Raw genomic sequence first — 27,956 nt, 5'->3', positions numbered from 1 at the left:
CAGAGCAGTCTAAAATAATTATCCATTATGAGAAGGTTGGCACCTTTCCTGAAAGCATTCTGCACTGTACCTTGGTAGAAAGAGAATACAAGCTGTCTTAGCCCAGTGTGCTACCTGCACGCTCTTTTTATATTAGGAAGCTCCAGTGTTTGAATGGCCCCTGGTATTCTGGCAAATAAAAAAGCATCCAAATGAATGGATGGCATGTGTCTTTTAAGAACACAGCTTTCCCAGGTGACAGGATACATACCTCTTTACATAGATCATTCAGTCACTTGCAAGTAGAGACACTCAGGACACTCCAGTGGTCCAGTGGTGGAGCATGAGCATCTGTAAACAGTTTGCTCACTGGGCAGGTGAAAAGATTTGAGATGTAAAAAATTTAGAGGTGTTTTACCTCACTGGAAAGTAAACATCATCATGTTTTGGTATTGTTTTTAAAGTTAACATCAGAATTGTGTTTGGACAAAAAATGTGTCTTTAAAATGGGCAAAACACTTGACTTTTGAACTTGTGAACTTGTGAAGTGAGGGGAGCCAAGTGCTATTACTGCAGTCAGCTCCTGCTTTTCTAGACAAATCACTTCCTCAATGCTATATCTCTTTCTGTCATTCCCTATGTTGTTTATTTGTATTGTGGACTACTTTCAGCAGATGTTGCCTAATAAGAGTCTGTGCAATGCTGAAAATTTTCAGACCTTACTCCATGTTCATTTTCATAGATTCATAGAATCATTAAAGTTGGAAGAGATCTTCAAGATCATCTGGTCCTGTTTTCAGATCTTAAGAGACTTATATGGAATAGGTTAAAGGCAGACTCTGTACAATGTTTTAGTGCCATGGAACAAAGTTGGATATGTCTACCTGGAAAGGGCACTCCAGTCCAAATACTGTTGACACTCTGAAAAATCTAGAAACTTGTGAATTCAGGTTTTAAGATCGAGCTTTGCAACTACTGGGACATTTTTTGTTGATGTATATAGAGAACTTTTCATTTTAGCTTAAAGTTCACATTTTCAAACTTGTGATCGTTTACCACAATGCCCAATATTATAAAACTTTTATTCTAGGATTTACTGTCAAAATTTGTATTCGAAAAATAAAGTCCAGGAGAAGACCAACCCCAAAACAGGTCTGTATTTATTATGTGACAAATATGGTATTTTTCATTTTGTGTAGAACCCTAACTAAAACTTGTCTAAGTAAGCTAATTTTATTTCAGTAACAATGACTTTAAGAAATGAAAGAAAAAATTTCTTTCATTTTGATTTGAGTTTATTTCATTTTGAGTCAGAGCAAATCATTTGGTGAACGGCTTTATGACTAGTCCATTCTGCTACAGTTGCTATGTCTAAAGGTCAATCTCTTTACCCCCTAATACAGATTTTTTTTTGTTTGCATTGTTGATTCAGTCTTTCCTTCCTGAGTCAGATGTAACAATCTCCCTTTGACCTTCTCTGTAGGTGTTGTAGACTAAATTTGGCACAAGATATTAAGAGGGAATGCGCAGGCTTTCAACTTTAACTATGGATAAAGTAGGAGTAAGAGAAAAACACTCCAGCATCAGCATAGGAACATGAAAACATCGCACAGGAGTGAGATCCTTTCTTGAGCTCTTTGGGAATAAAGACTCTTAGGAATATAGTACATCTACTAACTCATTACTTAGGCAGAGATTAGCTCTTTGAAGTACCATATCTTTGAGAATCTCTATATAGACTACAGAGAGAGTTGATGGATGACATTTCTGATGTCAGCCTGTCATGTTGACTCTCAACAAGCTTGATATTCCCCCCCCCCCCTTTTTCTTCCCCCCACAATTTCTTTTGTATAATAGCAATAAGACAGTAAGCAGAGTGTTTCCAGTCAATACTGCATTTCTCACACAGTGGAAATAACTTGGCCATCATTTGTGTCCTCAGAGTTCTTCTCTTAAAGACCAAAATAATTCCTTAGATCATGGACAGTCACTGTCCCATCACTTCATCAAATCATATGATCTAGTGGAATGAAATAATTTTCTGACAAACAGTGCCCATGTTCCAGATAATGACTTTCAAAAATGAACCTAAACCTGTAGTTCAAGTAGGGTGGGTTAAGCAGTGTAACCCTACCAGAAATAAATATTTTTGTGTGTGTGTGTGTGTGTGTGTGGTTTCATTATGAGAAATATGTTTTTAAAGTATTAGTTTAGGGCTCAGGACATTGAAATCCAACAAAAGACTTCCATGTCCTGCAAAGCAATGCCGAGGTGCACACAGCGCACAGCTTTGAGTGTGGTAGCAGTTAGGATTCTGATGTAGTGACTTGCTAGACATGGGATACCAAATTGTCTTCATATTCATTCACATTCAAGTATTCATTTATATTCAAATCTTCAAGCACAAAGATTTAGGTGCCATTTAGCTGCCAGAGTGCACTTTGGACCTTTGATGCCTGAGTCAGGGTGGCAGGTAAAAGCCTCCATTCATTCAGTGAGTGCCCAGTGGCTAGCATCCTCTCCAGCTTTAGATTTTGAAGGACGTATGACTGTGTGGTTATTTAACTCTTAGAGAAGGTTCATTTTTTAACAGTAAATCGTATTGTAAATTTTCTGGAAGACACTTTTATGCATCTCTTAACATTTCTTCATATCTTTAGGTGAAATATCTGGATGAATGTTGTCAGGTATTTTAAATTATTGTGGCTCTACTGTGATTTTTACACTGACCTATGTATATTGGGAACATGGATATGTGTACAAGTCCCTTCCCTTTGCTACAGGAAGGCATGCCTTTTCTTTGAGGTCATGGGTTCTACAAGATGAGGGAAAAGATTGCAACACATCTGTCATAGCTCACTATGTGCTTGCCAGAGCCTTCTGCCAGTGTGAGACCATCTCAGTATGATACTATCAGATAATCTGTCGTTATTTTCAACTTGTTTCTTAACTACTTCATGGAGCTACTGCAGGTTGTGCAGTTTGCAAATACATTTCAGAGGAGATGGTAAATTTGTATGATCACTGTAGGAGAACAGCCCCAAATGTTTTACACAGTGTTTCCCTGATGCTACAACCTGCATTCCTCTGAACACTACTGGAGCCTCCTTCCATCACCTCTCACAGTGTCCTTCCCATTCTTCTTCTACCTGATGGCCAAAGATGTAGGGAAGGTAAACAGAGAAAGTTTATCCCATGTCTGGTTTCAACAATGTATTGTTTATCTACTTCTTATAGAAGTCAACATTGATCTTCAGATACACGGGCAGATCACACTTCTGTAGTCCATATCAGCCTCAGCACAACTAGAAACACACCTCCATATTTCTGTAAGTGACCTGTCTCTCAACCCATCTATGGAAGAGGACGTCTTTGTCTCTGGAGCATTCTTGTAAGTAAAACCTGATGATACTGAGTTCCTGAGTTAAATAAATGCAAAAGTGGTGGCTACTGAATAGGAAATATATATATATATATATATATATATCTCCAGGAATTTGATCCAAAAGAACCACTGTATGTGAGAATCACCCACTTCTGATCAGTAACACTCACACGCTCACACTTTTCTGTTTTGCATATGCCATAAGGATAGTCTAGAAAGGATATTCTTTACAAGCAATGTAGTGTTTGAAAAAAATTTTGCTAACATCAATATTTGAAGAACATGACTTATAACTCCAGCCCATTCAACATTCCTTATTTTAAAATCGTCCTACATGAAAGAACTAGTGGATCTTTATGCTCAAACATTTGCACACAGTTATCTGACTTTAAAAAGATGAACATAATTCATTATTACTTTATTTCACTAGCTATGCACAACCCCTGAGCATATTTTTTGTCTATATATTCAAGTCTAGCTTACTTAGAGATGTTGCTTTATTTTTAATGGGATTATAGGGTTATCTATTCTATTTACTGTCCCAACAAATATAGGTGAGTATATACACAAAATAATAATAATAATAATAATAATAATAAATAATAATAATACAAGATTCTCCATCGCTGAATAAAGGATTTTTCAAACTCTGGGCCTGTAAATTGTGAAAACTGATACCATGTGAAGAGGAAGGCCTTTTTTAAAGAACGCTTGGGAAAACTTGCACATTTGAACTGCCAAAAGTAGCTGTATGTTCTATAGTCATTAGTTCCTGTTCCAGTCCTAGGTGGGCTACAATGTTTTCTGAATAGTGTTCTGTAAAAATAGCTTTTTTTTTTTTTTTTTTCCCTGAAATTCTGCAGGAATATCAAGATTTTCCACAACATTTCCGTGGCTGAACTGTACATCAATGTTTCTGACAAAAAACAAATGTTAAGCTGACAGTCCATTGGTATTTGTGTTAGAACTGGTCTGTGTTCCCTTGGACAAGGCATTGCTAGACACTGAAAAAAGACAGAAACCACTTTCAAATTTGCTTGCCTGTGATGTGATTATTCCCATTCTAAGTAACATTTAGCAGGTACTTTGTGTGCATGAGAATAGTAGAAAATAGAAATAAAGAGATTACATTAGACATTCCATGGAACAAAGACTAATTTTTTACTCTATTTTTGCTACCTTTAAGGAGTCCTTGTTCATGATTGTGATTTATGGTCAACAGGAAGTTTATTAGTAAAAAGTAAATATTATTTTGCGTCTTGGTGTTAAATCTTGTTCAGTCAGGAAAGACTTGAAAGGTACAAGAAAGATTCAGCTTCCGTCTTGGCTTTTCTCCAAGAGAGGGTCCAAAGTCTGGTATTTTCTTTAGTCTCCTCCCATTATAAAAGTTCTGCCCACCAGCAGGAGTAAAAAACACATTACTATATATACTCGGTAACCAGGCACAGTGAGCAAATGCAGGTCAAATTTTTTTTGTCAATATTTGTGGTAGCTGGTTGTAACAAACCTCATCACCTACAGAGCTTATGTAATGAATTAATTAAAGGAGAGAATAATATTCTCAATAAGTATTCCCAACCAATAAATAAATAAATAAAAATCTGACTTCATCAAATTAATGTCTCAGCTCTGTTATGTAGTTTTCACAACACAGTATCTAAAAATTTGGGTTGCATGCCCTCGGTCTTTCTAGCCACAACACTGAGATTTATGACAGCATAAGATTTCCCATTGGAACAGATGGCATACTGCAGCAGAATTTATTAGAGATGCATTTCCCAGGCTCTTTTCTGTACTTTTGCTACTTCCCCTCCTTTTCCTAATGTGACAGGACATCATATGGCTCTGACACTGAAATTAGCAGGAAGACGTGGTTCCTCGCAGATCTGGTCTGAATAAATAATCACTCAGATTACTGACCTGTTAAGGCTCCTAGTTGGCAACAACACATAAAAGCCTGTGATTTCTCCCACTTTGTGGTGCTCCACCATTCCCTGAATTCTAAGCTGCTACATGTCTCTCGTGTTGGACATCAGAGAAGATAATCAGTTGTGGTTTAGGAATATTTTCATTCTAGGTCTTCCATGGAAGTATCTTAGAGTATCTTAGGTTAGTAAGAAGACAGATAGGTATCAAATAACATATGTGACTAGAGAAAATATGGCCAAGTTAAGAATTCTTAGTTTTCCAGGAAGTGTTTAAATTTTAGTTTTTCCATAAATGAGGTTTGTAACAGATGGGTAGAATGTAGGTCAGATGCAGCAGGCATCATAGTAAGCACTTGCTTTATGGTTCCTCAGATCATTTCTGCATCTCTTGTCACACAATAAAAGAAGATTTGAATCAGTTCAGGCTGAGCATTACTGATATGACAAGGGTTAGTGATAGAGCAAACCTGTAATGCAAAGGCCAGGATTCTGGCATTAACATGTGCCTTGGACCAAATTCATGTTGGATACGCATCTGCTGAAGCAGTAGAGTTGCAGGCAGGCAGAATTTGCACCCTCTTAGTAAGTCCTGTGATATATATGATACCCAAGGGCATATGTTGAGATGAAACTTTTTCAATCCCAGGGCATCGAAGAAAGGGTCAACCAAGGACACAGTGGCAGCCTTGACTTTGAATTTCCTAGCTGTTTTTGACTAGTACAATACTTAAGGTTTTCATGTCTGCCTTCATATTTTGAGAAAAAGCTGCTTGGGAAACAATCCTCCCTCCTCCAAAACAATAAGTACTTCCCAGTTCTTTCCTCTTAATAACTCGCAGCCTCTTTGGCAAACATATAATGTGTAGAGTTGAAACGATCTGTCTTTACACATGGTATCCTTCAGAGCTGTGAGGTCCCACTATGTAAATCCAACTTAGCTCCCAGGCGTGAGGTATGTAACTGCTCCTTTGGAGCTGCAAGAGCCTTTCTCCTGCTAACGTGTCTGCTGTGCAGACTACTGGCTCTTCTCTTGTGACGTATGCAGAGCTCAATCTGTGCTGCTCAGTCCCTGCAACTGACTATTATATTGTCGGGCAGAGAGCTAACAGAGATCACTGCTGTGAATTTGATTTAGCTTCATAAGGTAAAAAAAAAAAAAAAAGTGTAAAGATTCAAAATCATCTGTCATATTACACTTGTTTCTTGAACACCATTTAAACGTTTTCCTGACATCTGGCATCTTTTCCTAAATTCGACACCAAATTGCTTGTTCTACATTACTCTGTGTGTTACTAAGAATTTAATCCACAGTGGAAAGGTGAGTCAAGCCCAGGAATTATTTTCCTTATAGATTTCCAAGTTTGCTTATTTCTGAGCTGGAGACTAAATATTTTGAGTATTGTCATTAGTTGTTTATATTAGATTTCTTTATGTATTAGGTATATTATTAGATGTATAGACATATATTAGATATATTATTTCTTTAAATATTCTACCTTTTGGAACCAGCCAGAAAAGCACTTATATATGTGTTTAATTTAATGGAATTACTATTCTGCTTAAAGATACATGTAAGTACTTCACTTTCTGATATCCCTGGATAGAGCTGTAAATACGAAATTATAGCTATGGAAACAGAAAGATATGTTGATTTCAAAATCTCTGTCATAGAACACTTTACAGTTTGTATGGAAAATAATTCTTGAACTAGATTCCTCTCTATGGGTAAAAATTGGTTAGGAAATGTCATCGTTTCCTTGATATATCTCTGCTGCTGTTAAGTGAGAGTCAAACCTGTATCTTCCCCTGCAAGTGTTCCATTAAGAAAGTTCCAATGGAGAACCCGTGGCTGGGACCTGAGGACAACATCCACTAGAACTGGAATCATTGGTAATCTTTCCTGGCATGAAATAGCTTTCGGATAGGATCCAACAGGAAAATAAATTTTAGGTCACTGTAGAACAGAGTATCTTTGTGGCTATCCTGTTTATTTAAAGGGAATATGCAAAGTCCTCTTTCCCCTTACACACTAGAAATTTGTTAGAAACATCTTCATTGGTGACATTTCCAAGCTCTTCTGTGGGAATACTCATCCCACAAAGGTCTTTTAAGGCCTTTCTGAAGAATAGCTCCCAGAACTTGTTTTGGCTTTGTTTCTGATTCTTCCTTGCACTCTTCTTTCTTTGTCTCCCTACTGAGTTATTTTGCTGGTTCTTCTATAATCTGTAATCAGAATCAGAGAAATTCTGCCATGCACACATGGGCTGGATATAGTCATATAAGCCTTTGGTGTGGACACTGCTCTGGCTTCACTGAAAAATACAAAAAGTTGTTTATAACCTACTTATCACTACCCTGAAGGAAGTGCAGCTCTTGCAACTTCTGTTATCTTCAGAGAGATTTAATGTGATCCATCATCCATTATTTTATGTTGTCATCTTTCTAGACTGCATAATTTCAGAGAATTATGCTTTGCCTCCCTTCAGCTCTAGGCAGTTAGTGATCTCAGAAAATAGAGATGTATGAGTGAGCTGCTCTTGACTGAAAGGGTCATGCAAAAGGTAACACACTTGTCTCCATTGCAACTCCAGACTGCAGGTTCATTTGACACAATAAGTAGAATGGGATCTGTACTGATCAAATATCAAAATATCTTTGATAGAAAATTGCCTGTATAGAATGAATTTGTCACAGAAGAGTTTACCCCACTTTTATGAGAATTGGAAAAAGAATATTGTGACTCATGATTGTATTTGAGCCCTTAACAATGGACTGTTTCATTTGGCTGAATATAACACAAAAACTGTGAAATAAGTGTACCTTCATGTTTAATGAATCATCTCTCATGGATGAAGAGCAACTACCGTTGTAGCTTTCTCCAATTTCAGAGGAGTTGTCAGAAATTAAACCCCTCTCCTTTTTACATTCTCATCCTTGTACTCACAGCAAAACTGTTTGTGCCTCCTTATTTGATGTTGATTTGAAACCATGCATAATAATGTATTATCAAAGCATCTCAACTGTGTTTGGCAGGGACGTTTTGCAAAGTAGTGTTTTGACATACCATGGCACAAAAATTGTGCTCTGGCTTCTGATTAGAGTTGACATGAATTCGATAAGGGGCAGAGGCAGGGCTGGGACCACAGTTATCAGAGAGGTGCCTCTGTACCTCACATGTACCTCACTCCCAGCATGAGCAATTCCAGTATATCCAAACCACCATGGAGAGCAGAGAGCTACCCTGTGATACAGCTTCACAGTCACATGATATTTTTTATGTTTCCACCAAAAACAAACAAACAAAAACCCAAAAAGCCCTCAAAGCTTAAAACCCCCCTCAAGCGCAGAATGGAAATTATAGCCTGACAAAGATGACATTTCTCAGGATTGGCTATCTCCAAACTAGCACCTGTTGGTCACAATTGTTGAGTCATTAATTTCTTTTCTGGGTAATCAATTAGTACTCTATTTCCTGGGAAGAAAATTTCCCTTTGGACAACAGTGAGAGAGGTTGGGTAAATGATAGCAGGTTTGCAGATGTTGGACAGCTGCCTAATCCTTAAAAAAGTTTCTGGGAAGATGTGTTTTACATAGGAACCCTTGCATGTCCATAATCATCCATACATGTATTCATTCACATACACACAGAAGCGTCAGACACAATCAAGGCCTCACTGTTCCCTGTGCTGCAAAGATGGACATCATGCTTAGAACTAATAAATTCCACAGCTAATGCCACCTCAGAAGTGGTAGAGCTGTATAAATCAATTAAATTTGATTTATACAGAGAAAAACTCTGCCTTTATTGGAGTGCAGCTTGAATAAAGATCATAAGCAAAATTTTATCACAATGAATGTCTAAATATATCTAATTGGAGCTAAGATAGAGAAGGAGAGAAATAAACAGGCAGACTTTCTTTTACTTTATTATTTGTTGTACATTTTATCCATCCCAACTCTTACAAGCGAAAACTAAAAGATGTTCATAAACCAAGAATTTCTCACAGCACATTTCTGTTGTTAGAGTGCTGCTCACTTCAATTCAGACTACTGAACATTTATAACTTAAGTCAATTGGTTAAACAAATTCCACCCTTTGTAATCTTAAACTCTGAAAGATTTACTAAATTCTAATGTCCTTCATTCTCATGTGACTAGCATAGTCAGAGGAAAATATGAAAACTGCAGCTGGAAAGATAAGACTTAGATTAAGAGAACCATTACCTCATAACAACACTAAGAAGAGATCACAAGTGTTGAATTCAGTTTGGATGTTACTCAGAGTGGTGGGAAGAGCCTGTGAAACCTCCTGTTGGTGGACAAATCTCTTCTAATGCAGCTGCAGCACTTAGGTAGCCAAAACACAACAGTATGCATTTCTTTTTCACTTAAAAATGAATAATGGTGAATAAACTTTCCCTGAAACTCTTTTTACCACAAAGCATAACTTTTCATATTCAAAACTACTGCTCCACAGTCATCCAAAGTCTTCAGGCATGTGAACATTTTCTATAAGGACTTGGGTCTGAAGAGTAAGTATGATTCCTGAATATGGCCCATAGGATGGACAGGAAGGGGAGCCTGCCTAAGTGTTATATGGCCAAAGGTAGGTGATGCTGTGCAATTGCTGGTGGTGCTTTTTATCCAGCAACATGCTCCTTGAGGAGTCAGCAAATCCTCGGGCTCCAGCTGCAAAACTGGCCATGTGATTTAATGCTTTGAGATATCAGCCCAGGGTTTTACTTAAGAAGTAAACAAGTGGCCATACTCTAATAGGGGTTTCTCCAGGTGAGCAATGAAGTGTTTTTGCTTTTGCAAGCTCCCACATGTCAGCTGCAAAGGGAAGGTGTCTTGACCGGAGGGGAGTTGAAGAGGGGAAGAATAACAAACATTTCTATGCTTCTCTGAGCCTGGAGCTGCTGGCAGAGGAAGCAGAGCAATGTTGTCTCTGTTCTCATTGGAATCTCTAGTTAATACTCTCCAGGGGACAATTACTCAGGCTGGAGCTTTGTGAAGCAGTAATACCTCCAAGGGGTCAATCCCTCGAGGTAGGTGAGAGGAATAAGAAAATGAAGGTAACACGGGCTCTGTTTGCCAGTATATCTTTCTGTGTTGGTTGTTTTTGCCTGTTCCTGGAAATGCAAAGGGGCTAGGAAAGGTTGTGGACCTGTCTGTACATGCTTTTTTCAGCTTTCCTTTAAAGTTCATCTGAAGTTAGAAAGAAGAATTATCTGAGAATTGATTTTTGCTTCTGTTGAGCTCTGCAATATGTGTCATATTCGATCTTCAGAGAAACTACTTATTCAGTCACGGAGGATTGAGCTATTTTTCATACTCTCCTTAGCAGTTTAACTGCACCCAGTGGGTCATGCCTCCAAACACACAAATCACATGCTCAGCTGAGCACTAGTGGTTTTTGTGACTCGGGTGCTGCTGTAAACAGCTTTTTCTTCTTCTTCTTCTACTGTATATATTCTGAGCTAAGCGCTTTTTACCCACAGAGAAAGAAAAAAGTATTTTACTTTCTCAAATTCTCTCTCTCTCTCTTTTTAAATTAATATATACATTTTTGTGGATAACTATTGATTAGGCCTTTTTTTTTTTTTTTTTCCTTTTTTTCTCTCCAGTCAGATAGAAAGCTCCCAGTGATGTGATTGCTCATGTTAGGTAATACTGATAGTTATAGGGTAATAAATGAGAACCATAATGGTTCTGTTGATCAGTGGTTCACATTTCTTGAAGCTGAACTAAGTATCTATAATTGATGACTAATTTTTACAAAATGAATTATAGTCAGTAAAATTTTCTCCTTATTCTGAAGAGGAGAGGTAATTCCTGAGCAGTAATGCAACACAACAAAGTGGTGATTATCCAGTATTTTGTGATTATCACAGTACTCATCTGCTGCTGCTGTATTGTCAGCCAACACAGGACCCACTTCATATGCTGCCTTATAGCCGTCAGGAAGGAACAAAGTAGACCCCAGCTAGGACACATTGTCAGCATGTATTCCTGCTGATGGACAATATAATTCACCTATCCGTAGGAATTTATACCTATAAACCCTACTGTATCAGCTGCCTGCAGGGGTATATCTTTGCTCTGGCAGATTTCTTCCCTACAGTCAGGTTCTGTAGCAATGCAGGAGACCACATAGATAACCTAGACCTGTTATTGCACAAAACTATCTCATATTAGACTTATAGCCAGGAGCTGTTGAAACAAGAAGGGCTTATATTTGTTTCCTTCAAGTGCTGATGTGAATAATACACCAACACTCATGGGACTATTTGCACAAAGTAATTAGGAAGGGTGTGAGCATACTTGACTGAGTTGTGTTTCACAACTCAGATGCGTGCTCAAGATTGTTTGCCCCTGCCACTTGCCACCGGTGTGTAGTCAAGCTGAACACAATGGCTTGGTCACAGGAATAGGCTGGTGGCTGTGGCCTTAGATGTTCTCCTTTTTGTGTCTTTGTTCTCCACATACCATTTGTCTGTCTTGCCTATTCAGACTTTAAGCAATTTTGGGGAAAGGTCCATTTCCAGCAATATGCCACCTGACACATTGCGCTAGGTCATCACCAGCTCGTACATGCCCTGAGCCAGAATCAGGATAGTCATATCAACACAGAGTTTACCCATGAAAACTGTTGTCAAGGCTAATTAAGGAAATAGCATATTGAGAAAGCTAGATTGTCTCCAGGTTCCTTGTGTTGTGTTGTGCCACATTGCTACAGCCTATTTAGTTGAACAACATTTGGACTACAGGGACGTTGATGTTGATTGGGACTTCTATATACTACTATGATATAAGCTAGAAAAATTATCACGTGGTGTCCAAATTATTTATGACAGGGATAAGGAATAAGGTGAACAGCAGTAAGTGTTCAGCAGTGCTCTTGGTGCCAAGTATGAATCCTCCATGGCCCAATAGGGTTTGAGTATGAGGGAGTAAATTAACAGATATTAAAGAAAAAGTTAAAGCAAGTGCAGCACATATATTACTGTAAACCTGTAGTATAATAAATTGAAAACTGGGGGAGAGGGGAGGGAGAGAGAGGGAAAAAGAGTGAGAGAAAGTGGACGGGAAAGATGGAGCAAAACTCAATATTTTCCCCACTTGTAATATATATGTAATTGTAAGTCAGTGCAAAATTCAGAGCTCAGTGCATCTTTGAAGGTATGGAAAGGGGCTAAATTTTCAAAAGCTGCCTTTTCTTGTTAGATTTGGAGAAAGGGAGAGACAAATGATTCATAAGTGAGAACTACTTTTTATAAGACTTTTTTTGACATCTAGAAGGTAAAGAACTCAAAAAAAAAATCCATCTCAATGCAGCTGTTTCATGAACAGCAAACTCTATGAAAGTAGATTTAAAATAGTTCCAGGTTATGGCTTATAAAACAAGGCCAGGATAGCTATTGAGCCCCTGTCTTACATAATAGAAAAATTACTTGATTTATACTGAGTCCCTTTAGCTTTGTTTATATCTGGACTTGGGGCAAAAACTTCCGTAGTGAGGCATTCCTATTTTCATTTCTGTAACTTATACCACTTTGTTTTGTAATTTTTATTTTTGGTAATCTCTTCTGTAAACAGAACATCCTGCAGAGACCTACAGTAGTGAGTCCAAAGCAAACAGGACATCAAAAAGCTTTATATTTGAAAACACTTGCTGGTGTATGATTAAGATTATGACAGGACTACAGTCTGTAACATTATATAAGGCTATGCTATACAAACACTTGAAATGAAGAATTTCTCAGACAGTTTCTGTTATCTTTGAGGGAGTTTATGTTTGGGTTTCTTAGCACCTTATGAGGAACTTTAATAACCTTGCCTTGAGAAATCCCTCCCTTTCCTTTGTATGCAGCAGAAATGGATGTGTAAGCAGGCCATGAGGACATCTTTGCACAGGGTTTTGCACTCAGCCAAGATACAATAGACCTTGAAAGCAGCTGGGATTTGAGGTAGCCCCAGCCGTAGGCAGCAGCCCAGCACACAGGCCCATGGGGGCAGCGAGGCCACTCAGACCTAGCTCTCTCTCGCTAGCAACTTATTGAGGGCTTACTCCAGCCATGTGAGAGGCTCAAAGTGTGTGTCAGGGCGTAGCTCAGTCTGGTAGAGCAGAAATATGTGAGATTTGGCCCCTGTAGAAGGTAGTTTCCAGTCTAATGCATTTCAGTGATTTCAGTGTTTATCTTGCAGCTTGTCCTGCAATGAGAGGCAATGTTTCGTGATGTGGGGACTTACTGTTTTGTAACTAACATTTGCAAAAAAAAATATTGCTTTGATGTGGCTGTCATTCAGTTTAGGCAGCATCCAAGTTTTAACCAGGCCTCAGTCTTCTTATTTGCTCTTGTGCTGCAGGAGTGTGTCCCAGGTTATTTAAATGACTTTGCTTACTCCTTCCTGCATAATTAATTTAATGTGAACCTAAAAATCAGTGCAGCTAACTCTCCCTGGAAAACCCTGTGTTGAATATGGCTTAGTTCTTCCCAGCTGCTTTTTATCCCTCAACCTTCTTCCAGTGGAGAGAAATGGCAGTGCAGGAGCTGCTGAAAGAGCATTCCTATAGCCATAACACTGCTATATTAAGACAAGTGACAAGGTAGCTTTTAAAAATCTCCTGACACTGCTGAAACAGAATGTTTGCTCTAAAAACTTGTCTAACCATATTAGTCAAAAGGAGCTACCCAGCAAAGAACAAGTTCTAGTCTCTGTGAAGGCAGCAGAAATCTGGCATTACTTTCTATTGACTGCAGCACAGTTACAAAAGATTTCCACTTGCAAAGTTAAGATCAGTTTGGGGCCTATATGACAAAGCATATTTAAATGATGTCTTCCCCCAGGTATGGCTCAAGAATGTATATGGTTTTTAGTCAGGAAGAATAAATATCTGGGGACATTTGAAACTTTTTTTTAGACGCTGGTGAGATAAAGTCAGCACTTGTGAATTAAAAACAGTCCCAGAGACAGTCCTTTGGACATTGCTTTCAGGAAGATTGATTCCTATCATCTTATCAACCGAGGTATAGGCTCGGGGAGTGCGCTGGGAGCAGGCAGGCCGTTTCCACTGCTGTGGCACAGAAATGAACGGCAGATTATCTGCTCGGGTACAGAAGGTCAGCAGTTGTGCTGCGATCTCGGAATACGCAGAGGACAAATTCCTTTCTGTTACAAGGTACAACCCTCCCTCCCCACCCCCCACCCCTGAAAAAAAAAAAAAAGCAATTGGTTTTAATGGAGTGATTCTGGATTTACACTATTACAGCTGAGACCAGAATTTGGTTCATTGTGTGTAGATATATCTATGAATAACCCTCTTAACCTGTTGGAAAGCTAATGATGGAAAATGTTCCCTATAAAAGTATATATATTACAGCTGTGTAAATATATTAAAAAACCCCAAACTGTCAGCAAGCTTGCTGGCAGATGTATGAATGTTTCAACAAGTTCTCTGTACTCCACATAGCTTCATTTTTATTCTCTACATAGACACTTGTTCATACACACATGCACATACACACATATATAGACTTAATAGTGTTTAAAGAGTACAAGACTCTTAAGAGAGCTAATTTTGATCAGTTAGCTCCCCCAAACAAACAGGATCCCATTACAGAACAAATGCTATGGGATGTGCTGCATATGAAACACATTTTATAAGCCTTACCTGGTTGCCAGCTATAAAATTCAGCAGGCAATCTGTGCAATAACTGTAAGAAGTAAGAAACAGAGACCTCTTTCTCTTCTTACACATTGTCCAGGGGAGAACAAGAGATGCCCTAATGACAGCACTGGAGTCTCCCCAAAAATTCCTCAGCAAGAGCATCTGAGCTTCTTGTATTACAGTTGACATAAGTTGTCTTTATTATAAGCCAGGCCAGTGGCAAATTTTTGAGGAGCAAGGAATAAACAAGGAGTAGGTGTCTTGAAGTCCCACTGCCCCTTGAAATTACTTACGGAGAGATGTAAATTACAAACTTAGGGCTAAATCTAGAGACACAATCCATCCTTCATTTTTATAACTTTGTTTAATCAACAGAGTGACTCCTGACCCAAACTTGTACGTCCACTACTTCAGTGGAAAAAGAGGGGGGCGAGGGAGGATTTGACACACACTTCTGGTATTTTTAAAAGCTAATAAACTGGTTAAATCTCTATAACTGAGTAGTTGTAGTGAATAGTTAGTATTTTTGGCAAGACTGTTAAGACATATTTACAGCATGAAATTGGAAAATAAGCTTGTTATAAATAAACTATTCCCAGTGACAGATTAAGAAAATATTGGGTATGTACAAAATGACAGCATTAAACAATGAAAGTATTTCCTGAGGAGCTGAGCCTTAGCAAAAGCCACAGACAAAATATTTTTAGTGGCATTCCAACACTCTGTGTTTCAGAGCCATTTATAACAGAGCTCATTATGAGATACTCCTTTCTGCTACAGGGCACAGCTGGATATACCAAAAAATAACCCTCAGAAAAAGAAAAAAAAAAAAAAGAAAAAAAAAAAGATTTAAGAAATATTTACCTATGTGAAAGAGTCACAATACCTGGCTTTATTTCATACAGCTAATTTCTTCTCTTCAATCCACCACATTAGTTCAAGAGAAGAATTTGCCCTTATATCTGCATACTCTCAAGCCCTCTCTTCTACCAAGGACTTCTATAAATCCTTGGTCATTCCTGTCTTCAGGAGTATAGAAATTCCAGCAAAAGGTTTCAACCTGTATGTGCAAGCTGTAGTTTCCTGCTCCCTTACCACCCTCCTACAAGACAATGTATTTGAACCATCCATCCTAGAGTACACGCACAATGCATCTTGGCTTCAGCTATCGTGCTGGGCAGCTTTCAAGTGAATCAATCTGCTAAAAGCTCAGGTATATTGTCTTGTCTGTTTAGAACACCCAAACCAAGCCAGCAAACAAATATCTGTAGTATACCTCTTCAGGCCTAAGATGGGCTGGGGAGGTGGAAGGTGAAAGGAAGAGAGTAAGTGTAAAAAGGCAGAGCATTTGAGAGCAGTGTCTGGAACACTTTCAGGGAACTAAGAGAGAAATGCTCAGAAGAGGCACTTTACAGGCTTTGTAAAGGGTAAAGTAGGCATTGTCTGTGAAGGGGGCCTGGGGGTCCTGGCCAGCTGTGTTAATGTGAAGTGACACCAACAAGGGCATTTTGGCTATTTCTCTCTGGGAGTGTATCCACCTTAATCTTGTCGTGGCCTCCCTTGTCCCTCTGCTCATCACTCAAAACAGAGCTCACACCAAGCACTTTTGCCTGTAGATATCATTTTGCCTCCTATAGGACTTATGTTTGCTCCCCTGGGATTTTTATCTTGTTTGTCCCAGTCAGCGCAGATGGCATATCCTTTCGCTGGTCCCAGAAATATGCTCAAGGAAGAAGAAGGAGGTTGGGAAAGGGAAGAGAGGTGCCCTCTCTTTGCTCAGGGAAAAGCTCTATGGAGAGTATGGAGAGGTTTTCATCCAGTTTTCCTTCTTTTCCTCTCCTTTCCTGTGCAAATGGTGTAGACTGGGGGGGGAGGGGGGGGGAGGGGTGGGCTCCTGCTCCTGCAGCTGCCTTGTTGGTTATGCTCACCCAGAGAGCAGACACGAGGAGAGCTGCCAGCTGGCTTTCCGAGCTACATGTACTGTATAAATATGTACACTCGTCATATGGTTACCTTTCTTTCAGAGAATATAAGTTCTTGGGTCTCTGACTGCAACCTAGCACACATCAAGTGCCACTTTGTCCTCTGCCCTTTTCTGCCCTTTGTATGCCCCAGTGTGCTGACTCTAAATATATAGCCAACACCAGTTGTAATACAGATGCATATAAACCCATGCCACTGTATGATAACAGCCCCGCCCTAGACCATGCCACCGTATTATAAAGTGTAGCTATCTAGCTATCTAATAAGAAGTATGGGTATTCCTTTTTTTTTCTTTTTTTTTTTTTTTGCTTTCATTCCTTTTTCTCTCTCTCTCTTTTTTTTTTGTGTTTTGTTTTGTTTTGTTTTTTCCCTCTCTCTTTCTCTCTCTCTTTTTTTTTTTTAATATTTATCAATTTATCAAAGCAATGTTGTCCATAACATTAACATATATATTTGAGATCTTGTACTTCTCCCATAAAAGTCCATAGAGATAGACTGAAGAGCTTTGGAAGGAGCTGAATCTCATTCCAGATGTTTAATAAATAAAAGTCAGTTGGTTCAATCAGTGTGATCCAGGTTTTTCATGAAAAATGTTGGATCCTTTCTGGACAATGTGGAAGTGGCAATGGTGTGTATTGACTCTAGGAAGGCACAAGTGTATTCAGACCTCCATCCCCTCCTTCTAAGAGACAACAAACGTGATAGCACATCTTCTGAGCTCCTAGAAGGATTTAACAGGCCAGTTCACCTGTGATCCTCCTGCTGTTTTGAAAGGTATATGCTTCATGATGGAAAATGAGTTTTAGAGTCCAAGTTCTCTTATTCAAAGCAAAGTCTCCTATAACTGAGGGGGGGATTTTTGGCATTTCTACTGACCTGATTTTGTTTTCCTGTCTGCAGTGCCTGATGTTATCAAAGGCTACACCATACACAAAGTTATTGCATTGGCCAGAATTTCCTTAAGAGATTGTTCCAATGACTTGAAAATTTAACCAGGGAATCAGATGATTCCTTACAGACATTCATTAAATATATATGCGCTTTAAAACTGATCTCAGGAGGACCCGTAACTTACTCTAGCCAGATACATTTGCTATTTGTTGCATATTTTTTCTATGAATCACATCATATTTTGGCGTTAAGAATCTGATAATAATGAGGCATGGTTTACATTAGATAGCAGAGGCCAAATTCTATTTGTGCATAGTGTAAAAGTAGAATATTTCCTTTGAAACTTACTTCCCTGGTACAAAATCTCACTCCCATTGAATAGAAAACAAGACTGTCAATTTAAATGGGGTTAACTTACTCCACTGAGTGGTATAAATGAGACTAACAACAGAAGACTAATAGTTGAGTCCATAAGCGATGTAGAAACAAAAATAAAGATCAGTAGAAAGAGTACTACGTTAAGCATTAGTTAGGATCCTACATGTTTTAATGAATCTGTATTTACTGTGGGTATGCATGAGAAAAAACTTTTTACTGTGAAGGTGGTTGAACTGGAAGAGGTTGTCCAGAGAAGCTGTGGGATCTCCATTCTTGGAGATATTCAGAACTTGACTGGTCACAGTCCCGAGCAATCTGATGTAGATGAGCCTGTCTGAGAAGTGGCATTGGACGATCTCCAGCAGTCCCTGTCAATCTCAGCTAGTCTGTGATTCAGCAATTCTGTATCTTCAGGGTCCAAAGGAAAGTTTAACAAAAGATAAAATAAACCATTTCCCCAAAATCTGTGCTTTAAAACACAAGCTTTCTCCAGGAACAACTAAAAGTTTTTTTTTTTTTTTTTTAACACGACATAGCAAAATTGCTGAAGGCAAAAAACAAAAAGACACAACATAAGAAGAAGTGAGTGCTGGAGAATAGGTCTATGCCTAGGAAGTGTTATTTCTTGTAAGTTGTAAGCACAGTCAATAATCATACACAGAAATGGACAGTCACCAGTATTGTACTGCCCTTTGGAAATCCGCTGTTGCAAAAGTAGTTATGGTGACTGGCATGTTCAGAACAACTAGATAATAGGCAATTATAGTCAAATTCCTTCAATTTTCCCTGTAATTAGAGTAATTACATCTCCAACATGCCTATATCCCAAGCTATGAGCATGTTAGAAAAAGTAATTTGTTTTCAAGAACATCTTATTAAGCTGCATCATCTGTATTAATATTTCCCTGTTAAAAACTTTGTTATTTCCAATAAATGAAGTCCAACGTATTGTGCTTTTTGTATTGCAAAATTCATCTGTATTTCCCCTAAGGGTAAAAGGTCTGAAGCAGCTGTAATGAAGAAAGGTCTAACAGTATAAATCAGTTGAATTTCTCGTCAGTTTGATTCTAAGCAACAGCTGCTATAGTCTACTTCATAGCACGTTATGTTTGCAAAACAATGCAAGTTGGGCTGTGTTTCACTGGTTATCCTTTTTATCTGCTGAGTTTTATTTCAATGTAGTGCTTCATTTTGATGTCCTCTCTTTTATAAATAATTGATTCTTATTCTGAGATTTCTGTGGATATTCTCTAATTTTGAAGTATGATAAGAGGTTGACTTCAACTGGATTAAAAGATATTTTCTTCTCAAATAAACATACATATTCAACTAAATTCTTTCCTGCTGTGTTCCTTGTACAATTCACTTAAGGGAACAGCATAATGTGTTACAAATTACCTTCCCTTGTGCACCCGTAGTTACAGGGCGAACCCGAATAGAATTTCCCAGGAAATATATGTACCTAGTAGTCAACTAAGTCAGAGTAGCTACTTTTGTACAAGCATCCTTTATATTTTTCATCTACAATGAAAGTATAAACAATGTCTCCCAAAAGTAGTTCCTCCCTCCCTCCCTCCCTCCCTCCCTCCCTCCCTCCCTCCCTCCCTCCCCCCCTTCCCCCCCTTCCCCCCTTCCCTCTTTCTTCCTTTCTCCTTCTTCCTTTCTTCTTCTTCTTCTTCTTTTTTTCTTTTTTCTTTCCCTCTCTTCACTTTATTATTTTATTATTTTATACTCAGAAACATGATCAAAAAAGAGATCCACAGTTTGGCTTTACTATTACTGTATAGCTAGGCTTACTGCCCTTTCTATTTCCACAGTATTCTTTTAATTTCCTGCTTTTCCCCCAGCCTGCTTTAAACGGTGTATATTTCAGCTAAGCCTGAGGTAGAGGTTTGTAACTACATGAGAAGTTTTGCACGTTCTGATTCTTTTTTTTCTGTTTCTTATGAACATTCATAAGTTCATACATCTTTGCTTCTCAATAAATTGTAGGTGTTTGTTTCTTTGAAGAACAAAGAATTCCTGCTTTAAAAGCAAATATATACGTAACAATTTATAGGTGACAAAAGTTATTCCACTTTCATAGTGAAGTTACTGTAGCTGGTACTACTACATGCATGAAAAGTTTCAACCTTGTTTATAACATTTTGAAATGCCTAAAAGTAATGTGGTTGCCAATATGTGATCAGGGAACACTGACAGAAGCTCTGGTAGGTCTTGCTGAAGTAGTTAAATCAGCACTTCTTTCAACAAGGTATGGCCCCTGATGCAGACCTGGCAGAACAGAGCATTTTACTGCACCTCAGCTGTTCCATTTTACAGTCCTGGACATGAGCTTAACTTAGTAGTATAAGTTGTTTCACAGTAAGATGCCAGATTATGAAGTAGAGCAGCTGAGGTACAGCAGGTTTTGCTGTATCTGGAACAGGAGCAAGAATTTCTGGCAAAGGGTCAGTAACAAACAGCTGGGATGGGGGGAGAAGAGGCAGCGAGGTCTTAGACACCACAGCTGTTTGCTTAGTGAATGTGAGTCAGAGTCATGAGAGAAGCCTATAGTCAGAAATAGTTGAATAGTTCATAAGCCACCTGTAGTCTGAGGTACATTTCACAGGGAATATTTGTTGGACAGCTGTAAATGATTGCTAAAACTACCCATATCTGCTCTTGGATCATTTGCACAGAGAAAAGAAAGCTGTATCTGTAGTATAAAATATTATTTATAGAGCTCGAGGCCTTGTTCCTTGACTTTGAAGGTAAAACATTTTGAACAGAAATGACTTATTGTGTGTGTCCTTGTAACCAGCATGTCCATATTACTTTGCAAAATGTAATTCATATGAAGCTCTTCTGCAAGTGGCACTGGGGTATCTACCCCTTAAAGCACTGCATAACTTTTTAGGAAATACCACAACAGAAAGTCAATAGATATTGAAGAAAAAAATGCTATGACACTATCAAAAATGTCTCTCGGTGTCAGGATACTTCTTCTGGTTTTTAATGCTGTTCTTCTATCATTTCTTGATTCTCCTCTGCAGAGAAGCGCTCACATCTATTTATTTATTGATTGACATTCATATCTATAAAACATGTGCCCACTGCCCAATCATCTGGGTGGATTCACACTCACAAAAAGCCTGATAAATAATTCACAGTGTATTACCAACAACTGTTAGAGAAAATAGGATCTCCAAGCTAATTAGTATCTGTGAGCACAAATGCCCTGTAGTAACTTCAGGTCTAACCAATTTCCCTGCTACATCTGCTAAGATAACAAGCCCCATGGATTTTATTAGGAAGAAGCACAGGTAAGCAGATAAGCGTTGCACTGTACCCTAAAGGCCAGCAGGACTAGCAGTACAGCTGAGAAACAAGTTCTAGAGCTGAGTTCTTCACAGCAAATATTTTTTTTGTCCATTACTGAAACTGGAACTGACAACAGAAACGCTCCAGGTGAACTCAATGGCTTACAAGATAAAGACCATATAGGACTTTGTAGTTTATGCCAATAAGTTCAATATTATCACTCCACAAACAAAACTTTATAGGGTACTTTCATAAAAAATGCACTTGGAACTGAGAGTAAAATGTCCACGTAGTTCATTTATGAAGCAATAAAAGTAAATTAGTCATGGAGCAATAGAATAAGGTAAAATCAAATCAGATTTGCTTATTTGAACACTTTACTACCTAGAAAATAAAAGATAATAATTTGGAAAAAAAGTTTTATGTCTTGACAACAAAACCTTTAAGCAGTCGGATACATTATCTTGCATTTAATGAGAGGGCAAGCAAGTTGAAAGCTGTATAGAAACCTGCAGAACTCATTGACTTATACAGTAAGGATGTGGCAGATGAGTGAAATATATAGACTTCTGCTGACGTAGGTTGGATGCTTATGACCTCGTGGCACATGCCCTCAAGGGTTTAGCTCAAGAAGCTGAATCTGGTCAGAGATTTGAAGGGTTGCTCAGTGGCTTGCATTCCACAAGTTCTGGGGTTCTCTCCGTAGTTCAAACCTGTTGTGTGCAATACAGTTTTGGCAGCTGCTTTGCTCATTGATCTCATTAGGAAGGGGAGCTCTTCTTTGTGCAGTAGTGATACTTTTCCAGACACCTTTTACTGACTCTCTGCACTTTTCCCCACATAGATGATTATTGTCTAATAGGAAACAGTGACATTGTTGTGTAGGGATGAGCTGGCCAGCTTTATCTCTCCAGAGATGTTGGGCATTCTTGTCCTTAGATCTAAATTAAGGAAATTGTGTCAGAGAAAAAAAAAAAAATTGAAAAGTCTGAGGGGAGTTTAGAAGAGACTGCTCTGTCTTGGGAATAAGTATGGAGAAACAAGTATGGAGAATTTGGAGAGAATAAAACAGAAGGCAACAGGTGGAAAAATGAAATATATCTACATAAGCCCAAGAGCAGTAAGAATGCACAACTAATCAGAAATCACATAAAATTCAAGTTCATGTACTTGTTCTATATTTCATTCAATAAAGTCTCAGAACTCCTGCTGCCCAATGGCCTGTAAATTCCAAAATGTGGGAAAATCCAAGAATCTTCCTCTCCAGTGACATAAACCTCCTTATTCCATCTACTATGGTAAAGACAAGTTCTATTACTTGTCTTCGCACATATCTACAGAATAAAATCAACCATGCAAGTTGATTTCCCACTGTGAAGATGGGACCAAGCTAAGGAGAGGCTACTGAGACAGTTTCAGTGGTGAAATATAAGTTCATGTTTCCCAGCTCTGTTACTCTGTTAGGTTTTCATCTCACCCAGCAATTGTGTTTTGAACAATAATGCATAGCTTGTAGTTATGTATGCATTTATACAGGAGTGCAGGACCATTGCTTAAAAATGGCAGAGCAAATTTATTCTGAGCATGGTCAGAGAACTCTTTGTATCCAAGCTTATGTCTTCGTAAACAGGGTGACATGAGGTTATTTATTGTCTGGTTCCTAGAAATAAAGCTCATTGTTTTGAAATCATACCTTCAGAAGCAAAGATTTTGACCACAAATTTTCTGTTGACCTGTGATTTGCTGATTACCAAATTGATGATATCAGAACTCTGTTTTTGGTACAGAGATTTCTATTTTCTTTGCTTCTTTTTACAGACAAGTTATTCTTACACAAATATTAATAGCAGGTTATTGGAGATATGTTTCCTAGTGGTGTGAATAGCACAGGTGTCTTTCTTTTTGTTTCTTTGCACTGGAATTTAACTCGGCACTGGTGACATATGAAGTACAGAGCAGAGTCTATCACCTGTGTTACAGCCATCTGCCCTACCTGCAAATTCAGCAGGGAAGAAGCACAGAGAAAGAAGAGAGGGTCTTTTCTTCCTGCTGGCTTGCTTCTTCAATATTTCGGGCCAGGGAAGGTCCCACTGTGGGCCCTGGTGAAGGGGGTTTCAAAGCCAGAAGACCTGCCCAGTCTAGATGGGCTCCCAGGAGGGCACTGCTGCCAACCCCTCATGAGGTCTCAGTGACCCCCCCGTGCTTGCCAGCATGCTCCTAAAACAGATACAGCTGCCTGAGACTTCACAGAGAAAACTTTCCAGAGCTGCCAACACAGCTTTAGACTCTAGCCCAGTGGTTTCCACATTGGTGAATAAGAAATCATATGCTGACGTGCACAATTTAAAAATATACCCCTCTTAACCTCTCTTCTCTTTATTTCTTTCTGCACAGATTGTAACTCCACAGACAGCATATTTAGGGGGTTATGTTGCATATTTCTGCTACCACAGAAACGATCATCAAATCTTTGTTGCACAATGCAGTTTTGATCTTCCATAAAACCTCCTGCTCTTTGTGCTGCAGAATGTGACACAGACATCCACTAAGATCAGAGACTTTTCAAATCCTGTCCCAGAGTTTTCCCAAAAGACAGATAAATTGAGCTACCAAAAGCATGACAGTCAGAAAACTTACCTTTATGTCAGAAAATTGACATGCACTATGTATCTTCCAGTAACGTGTTTGTACAAAGCATTGAATGTCTGCTACAATGTGTTATGCAAGATCATCCCTGCGGCCAAACAGAATATTACAGTATTTGAGAGTGTCAAACCATCTATGTTTTTAGAATGGCAGGGACAAGTTAAAAATATGTTTAAGATCTTTGATCTTTGAAGAGCCATTTCCAAAGCTCTAGGGAACTGCCCCCCATCACCCTCCTGTACCCCCAAGAAAACAAACCCACCCTTGTAAAATATATAGATACATACTTTTTACCAGCCTTCTGGGATAGACCTGTGCATCTCTTGAATTTGCTGTACTCAGGCATTTTCTCACCAAGGATGAGTGATCTTAAGTAATTTCACCCTATATCAAGTTCTGTGTAGTACCAAAAAGTGGGCAGGTGGGCTCCCTCTCAAAAGAAGGGAGGCAGCAAGTCTGGTTTGCTATTTGTCTTATTCTAAACTATGTGTCTTAGTTATTGTGGTGGAATACTGCTCTGGAAGTGCCTCTCTTTACTGAATATAGAGGTAAAAAAAAAAAGATAAGAAAAGATAAGACCTTCTGCTCTTTGACAGGTGAGATCAGTCCTAATAAATGTGATCCCTATATTATACACTTAGAGCAACCCCAATATAATTTCTAATATTGCATCTGTGTTTCACTGGGCCAGGTCTAATAGATTTGTAAGTTAGTGCAAAGGCATTAGTCATGAAAGGTTACTGGCAACTGGAAGTGAGCAGTTGGAAAGAATTATTATTTTATTTTAACAGTATTGTTTAAGGTTAACAGGAAATTAATTGGGACAGGAGGCAAGAAGTGTACACTCCTACCACAGGAAATGGTTAAAGGTAGTGCCACTAGGATGTCATATCATGGCTAGGGCCATGTATATGAAAAATGCAACCTTGAGTTCACAGAACTTAACAAAACCTCCCTTGGGTCTTTCCGAGTCCCTGTTTAGGATTCTAAGTCTATAGTTGTGAATCTTGCCATTTTCTGCAGGCCATAGAATAGAATATCCCAAGTTGGAAGGGACCCACAAGGATCACTGAGTCCAGGGATCACTGAGGTCTACAAGCAGACTTCAAATGACTTCTGTGTAAGCATTGTGGTCCATGAATTCATCCACCTGTATAAACATGGAGGGATACATTCATATGAACACAGTGCATTGAATGCATCAAGTACTTCACAGAGGAAGGAGAGCAAACTTCAATTTATTTACCTGGGAGTTAACAAAACATTGTAACTGAGAATTTATTATAACACAGAGTGTGAAAATGGGTAAAGATCTGATTCTGAAAATCACTGAGTGCCTGAAAGGACAGGAGGAAATGATGCAATCTGTGGGAAACATGAAATGCTGTTCAAAAGCTGCACTTTAAGAGTGTCAGTCACCATGGCATTGCCCATGGGACTAAATACATACAACAATTACAGTCACTCCCATTGGATCTGATTTTCCTCCTTTGGCTTCTAAGACTAAGCAGAATGGTGAAATTTTCTGCAAACACTAAGTTTTTAGTGGGACAGGAGTTTTCCTTTTTTTCAGACACATTATGATATATCCACCAGTGGTTATCACTTTAATAACCTGTCAATAAATAAAGAGAAGGTGTAGTATTTAGACCTTGGCATTTCTTTAATCAGCTTTTTTTTTTTTGCTATTGGAAGTTCAGTCAAATGTTAACAACTACGAACCACTGAAGTGTTAACAAGAAAATATTGAGAAAAGCTTTTCAGCTCCAGGACCAAGTCCATGACATCTTTCTTTTGTGACAAGTCTGATTCAAAGCTTGTAAACAGCCTACACATTTGTAAAATTAGGTAACGAGTTGGATGTAAAACAAAAAACAAACAAACAAAAACCCCCCAAAAAAACCTCATGAATATTTTACATTTTTTTACTTTTTTTTTTTCTTTCCCTGCAGATTGTCATATAGTGTAGTTACAGAACTAGCAGGATGCAGTGTAGGCACCTGAGCAAACTCATATTGCTACAAACCAGTGTTGTGCAATCCTGAATACAGCTGAAGGCAAAAGCAGCAGATCTAGTGTACCACAGCAATGACTGTGACACAGCTGCTTCTGTGTTACAGAGATTGAGCTGTTGGGTGAAGTGATAAGTGATAATGTGACTACCACCTCTCCTGAGTTATATTTTGCAGAATTTCTCTTCCACATGTTTTTTTTTTTTTTTTTTTTTTTTTGTCTGCACTGAGTGAATATTGTCCTGGCTTGTCTCTTCTTATTAATGTGATTGAAACTGCATATAAAATTTCAACCAGATCTCCAGAGACTGGAGATTGTATTTCTGTAACATCACACATTTTATATTGTTCAGCAACATGGATTAAGGCAAATTCTTAGAAAAAGCCAACATTTCCAGTTAAAGCTCTCTGCTTGTAAAGTTGCAGAATTATTACATCTGTATTATATATACAATTTAATATTTTAAACATAAGACATATCAACTGTAGCATCCAAAGTAACACTATCTTTCCTAAACAAAAAAATAGGCTCTGTTGGCAGGGTCTCAAATACTTCTGTACTGCTGACAAAATGTGAACAGTTTAAATGGTGACAACTATATGCAGTTTACTCTCGCTTCTCTCCTGGTGATTATATCTGTCTACAGCAGCAATTAACCACTTAGCTTGTTTTGTCACTGTTGGTATCAGGAAATGAGTGAGTCTGTTTCCACTTGGACAGCAACAAGAGACCATATATGTTGGGAGAGCTTTTATTATTTCATTTAATATGACTCACATAGTATATTTAAAAATAAAATAATAATAATAAAAAACCTTAAAGCCATTTAGACATCCATAGCAAGGAGTAAAATTTCATTTCTGTTTTCACGTGATTTGCTGTGTGAAGACAAGAGGTATCAGTTTTAAGTCTGCCTCAGATACTTGGGAATGATAGAACGTATTTTTAAAGGAGGCTGGAGCATGCTTATTCCATGCCACGGCATCTTGCGCAGGGACACACTAGGTCTGGGATCTGGGACCTAAGCCAGTGTCCTCATGTAGCTAGCTAGCTATGTGCTGTTCTGTGAAGATGTAGCAATCTGTATGGAGTTACTCCAGGGATCACAACTGAGTTCCCCTGATGATGTAGACATGTTGTCAACCACTTGCATGTCTAAATATTATTCAAAATCAATGGGATACTCATTTCTGTTTCCAGTTAGATTTTAGATTCATGTAGAGTGTAGATGCTTCTATTCCTTTCCCCTTTCATAGGAAAAAAAACTGGTAAGGACTTCAGGACAAGCTCATAAGCATCGTTTATACAGTTCTAATACTATATGCCCACAGTTAGTAAGAATTATGCTGTGGTGTGGGATAAGAATTTTTCCATGTTTATAATCATGTTCCTGTTTATTTTCATTCATGTTCTTATTTCTGTTCAGTCTTCTTGCATACATATCTTTTTATTATTATTTTATTTTATTTTATTTTTTATTTTTTTTTACTTTTCTGCTGCCCTTCATTATCTAACTGTGTAGTAGCTTACTCTGAGGACCAATATACCTTTTGACAAAGTTCATTACATTTTGAAGACCTGCCCCTTGATGCAGAGGATGGAATTTCCCTGGTTCCCAAGAGCTGGAGGCTGCATGTCAGATGGTAACTACATTGCATTTATGGTCAATGGAGACACATAGGCTGTTTTAGACTTCATTTCATCTCTTCCCAGAGCAGATATCTGGAATAGGCTTGATGAATGAATTTGCCTTTGGCTCTCTCTTGACGGGCAAGGA

General features: G+C 38.4%; 1 protein-coding gene across 1 annotated transcript in view; it reads left to right on the top strand.

Annotated features, from left to right (window-relative positions):
• The first annotated feature begins 347 nt into the window (after positions 1-347).
• Positions 348-27,956, top strand: part of LOC308191281 (uncharacterized protein) — a 156,592-nt gene continuing 128,983 nt past the window's right edge. Inside the window, exons 1-2 of the mRNA XM_080583590.1 lie at positions 348-1,131; positions 3,217-3,370. Coding sequence (XP_080439716.1) covers positions 3,336-3,370 — 35 coding nt within the window. The 5' untranslated portion in view covers positions 348-1,131; positions 3,217-3,335. The remainder of the gene's footprint in view (positions 1,132-3,216; positions 3,371-27,956) is intronic.

This window comes from Anser brachyrhynchus (genome assembly GCF_964034855.1).
Source record: "Anser brachyrhynchus genome assembly, chromosome: 1".
Lineage (NCBI taxonomy): Eukaryota > Metazoa > Chordata > Aves > Anseriformes > Anatidae > Anser > Anser brachyrhynchus.
The sequence above is the reverse complement of the archived record's forward strand: the minus strand, read 5'-3'. Positions and strand labels throughout refer to the sequence as shown.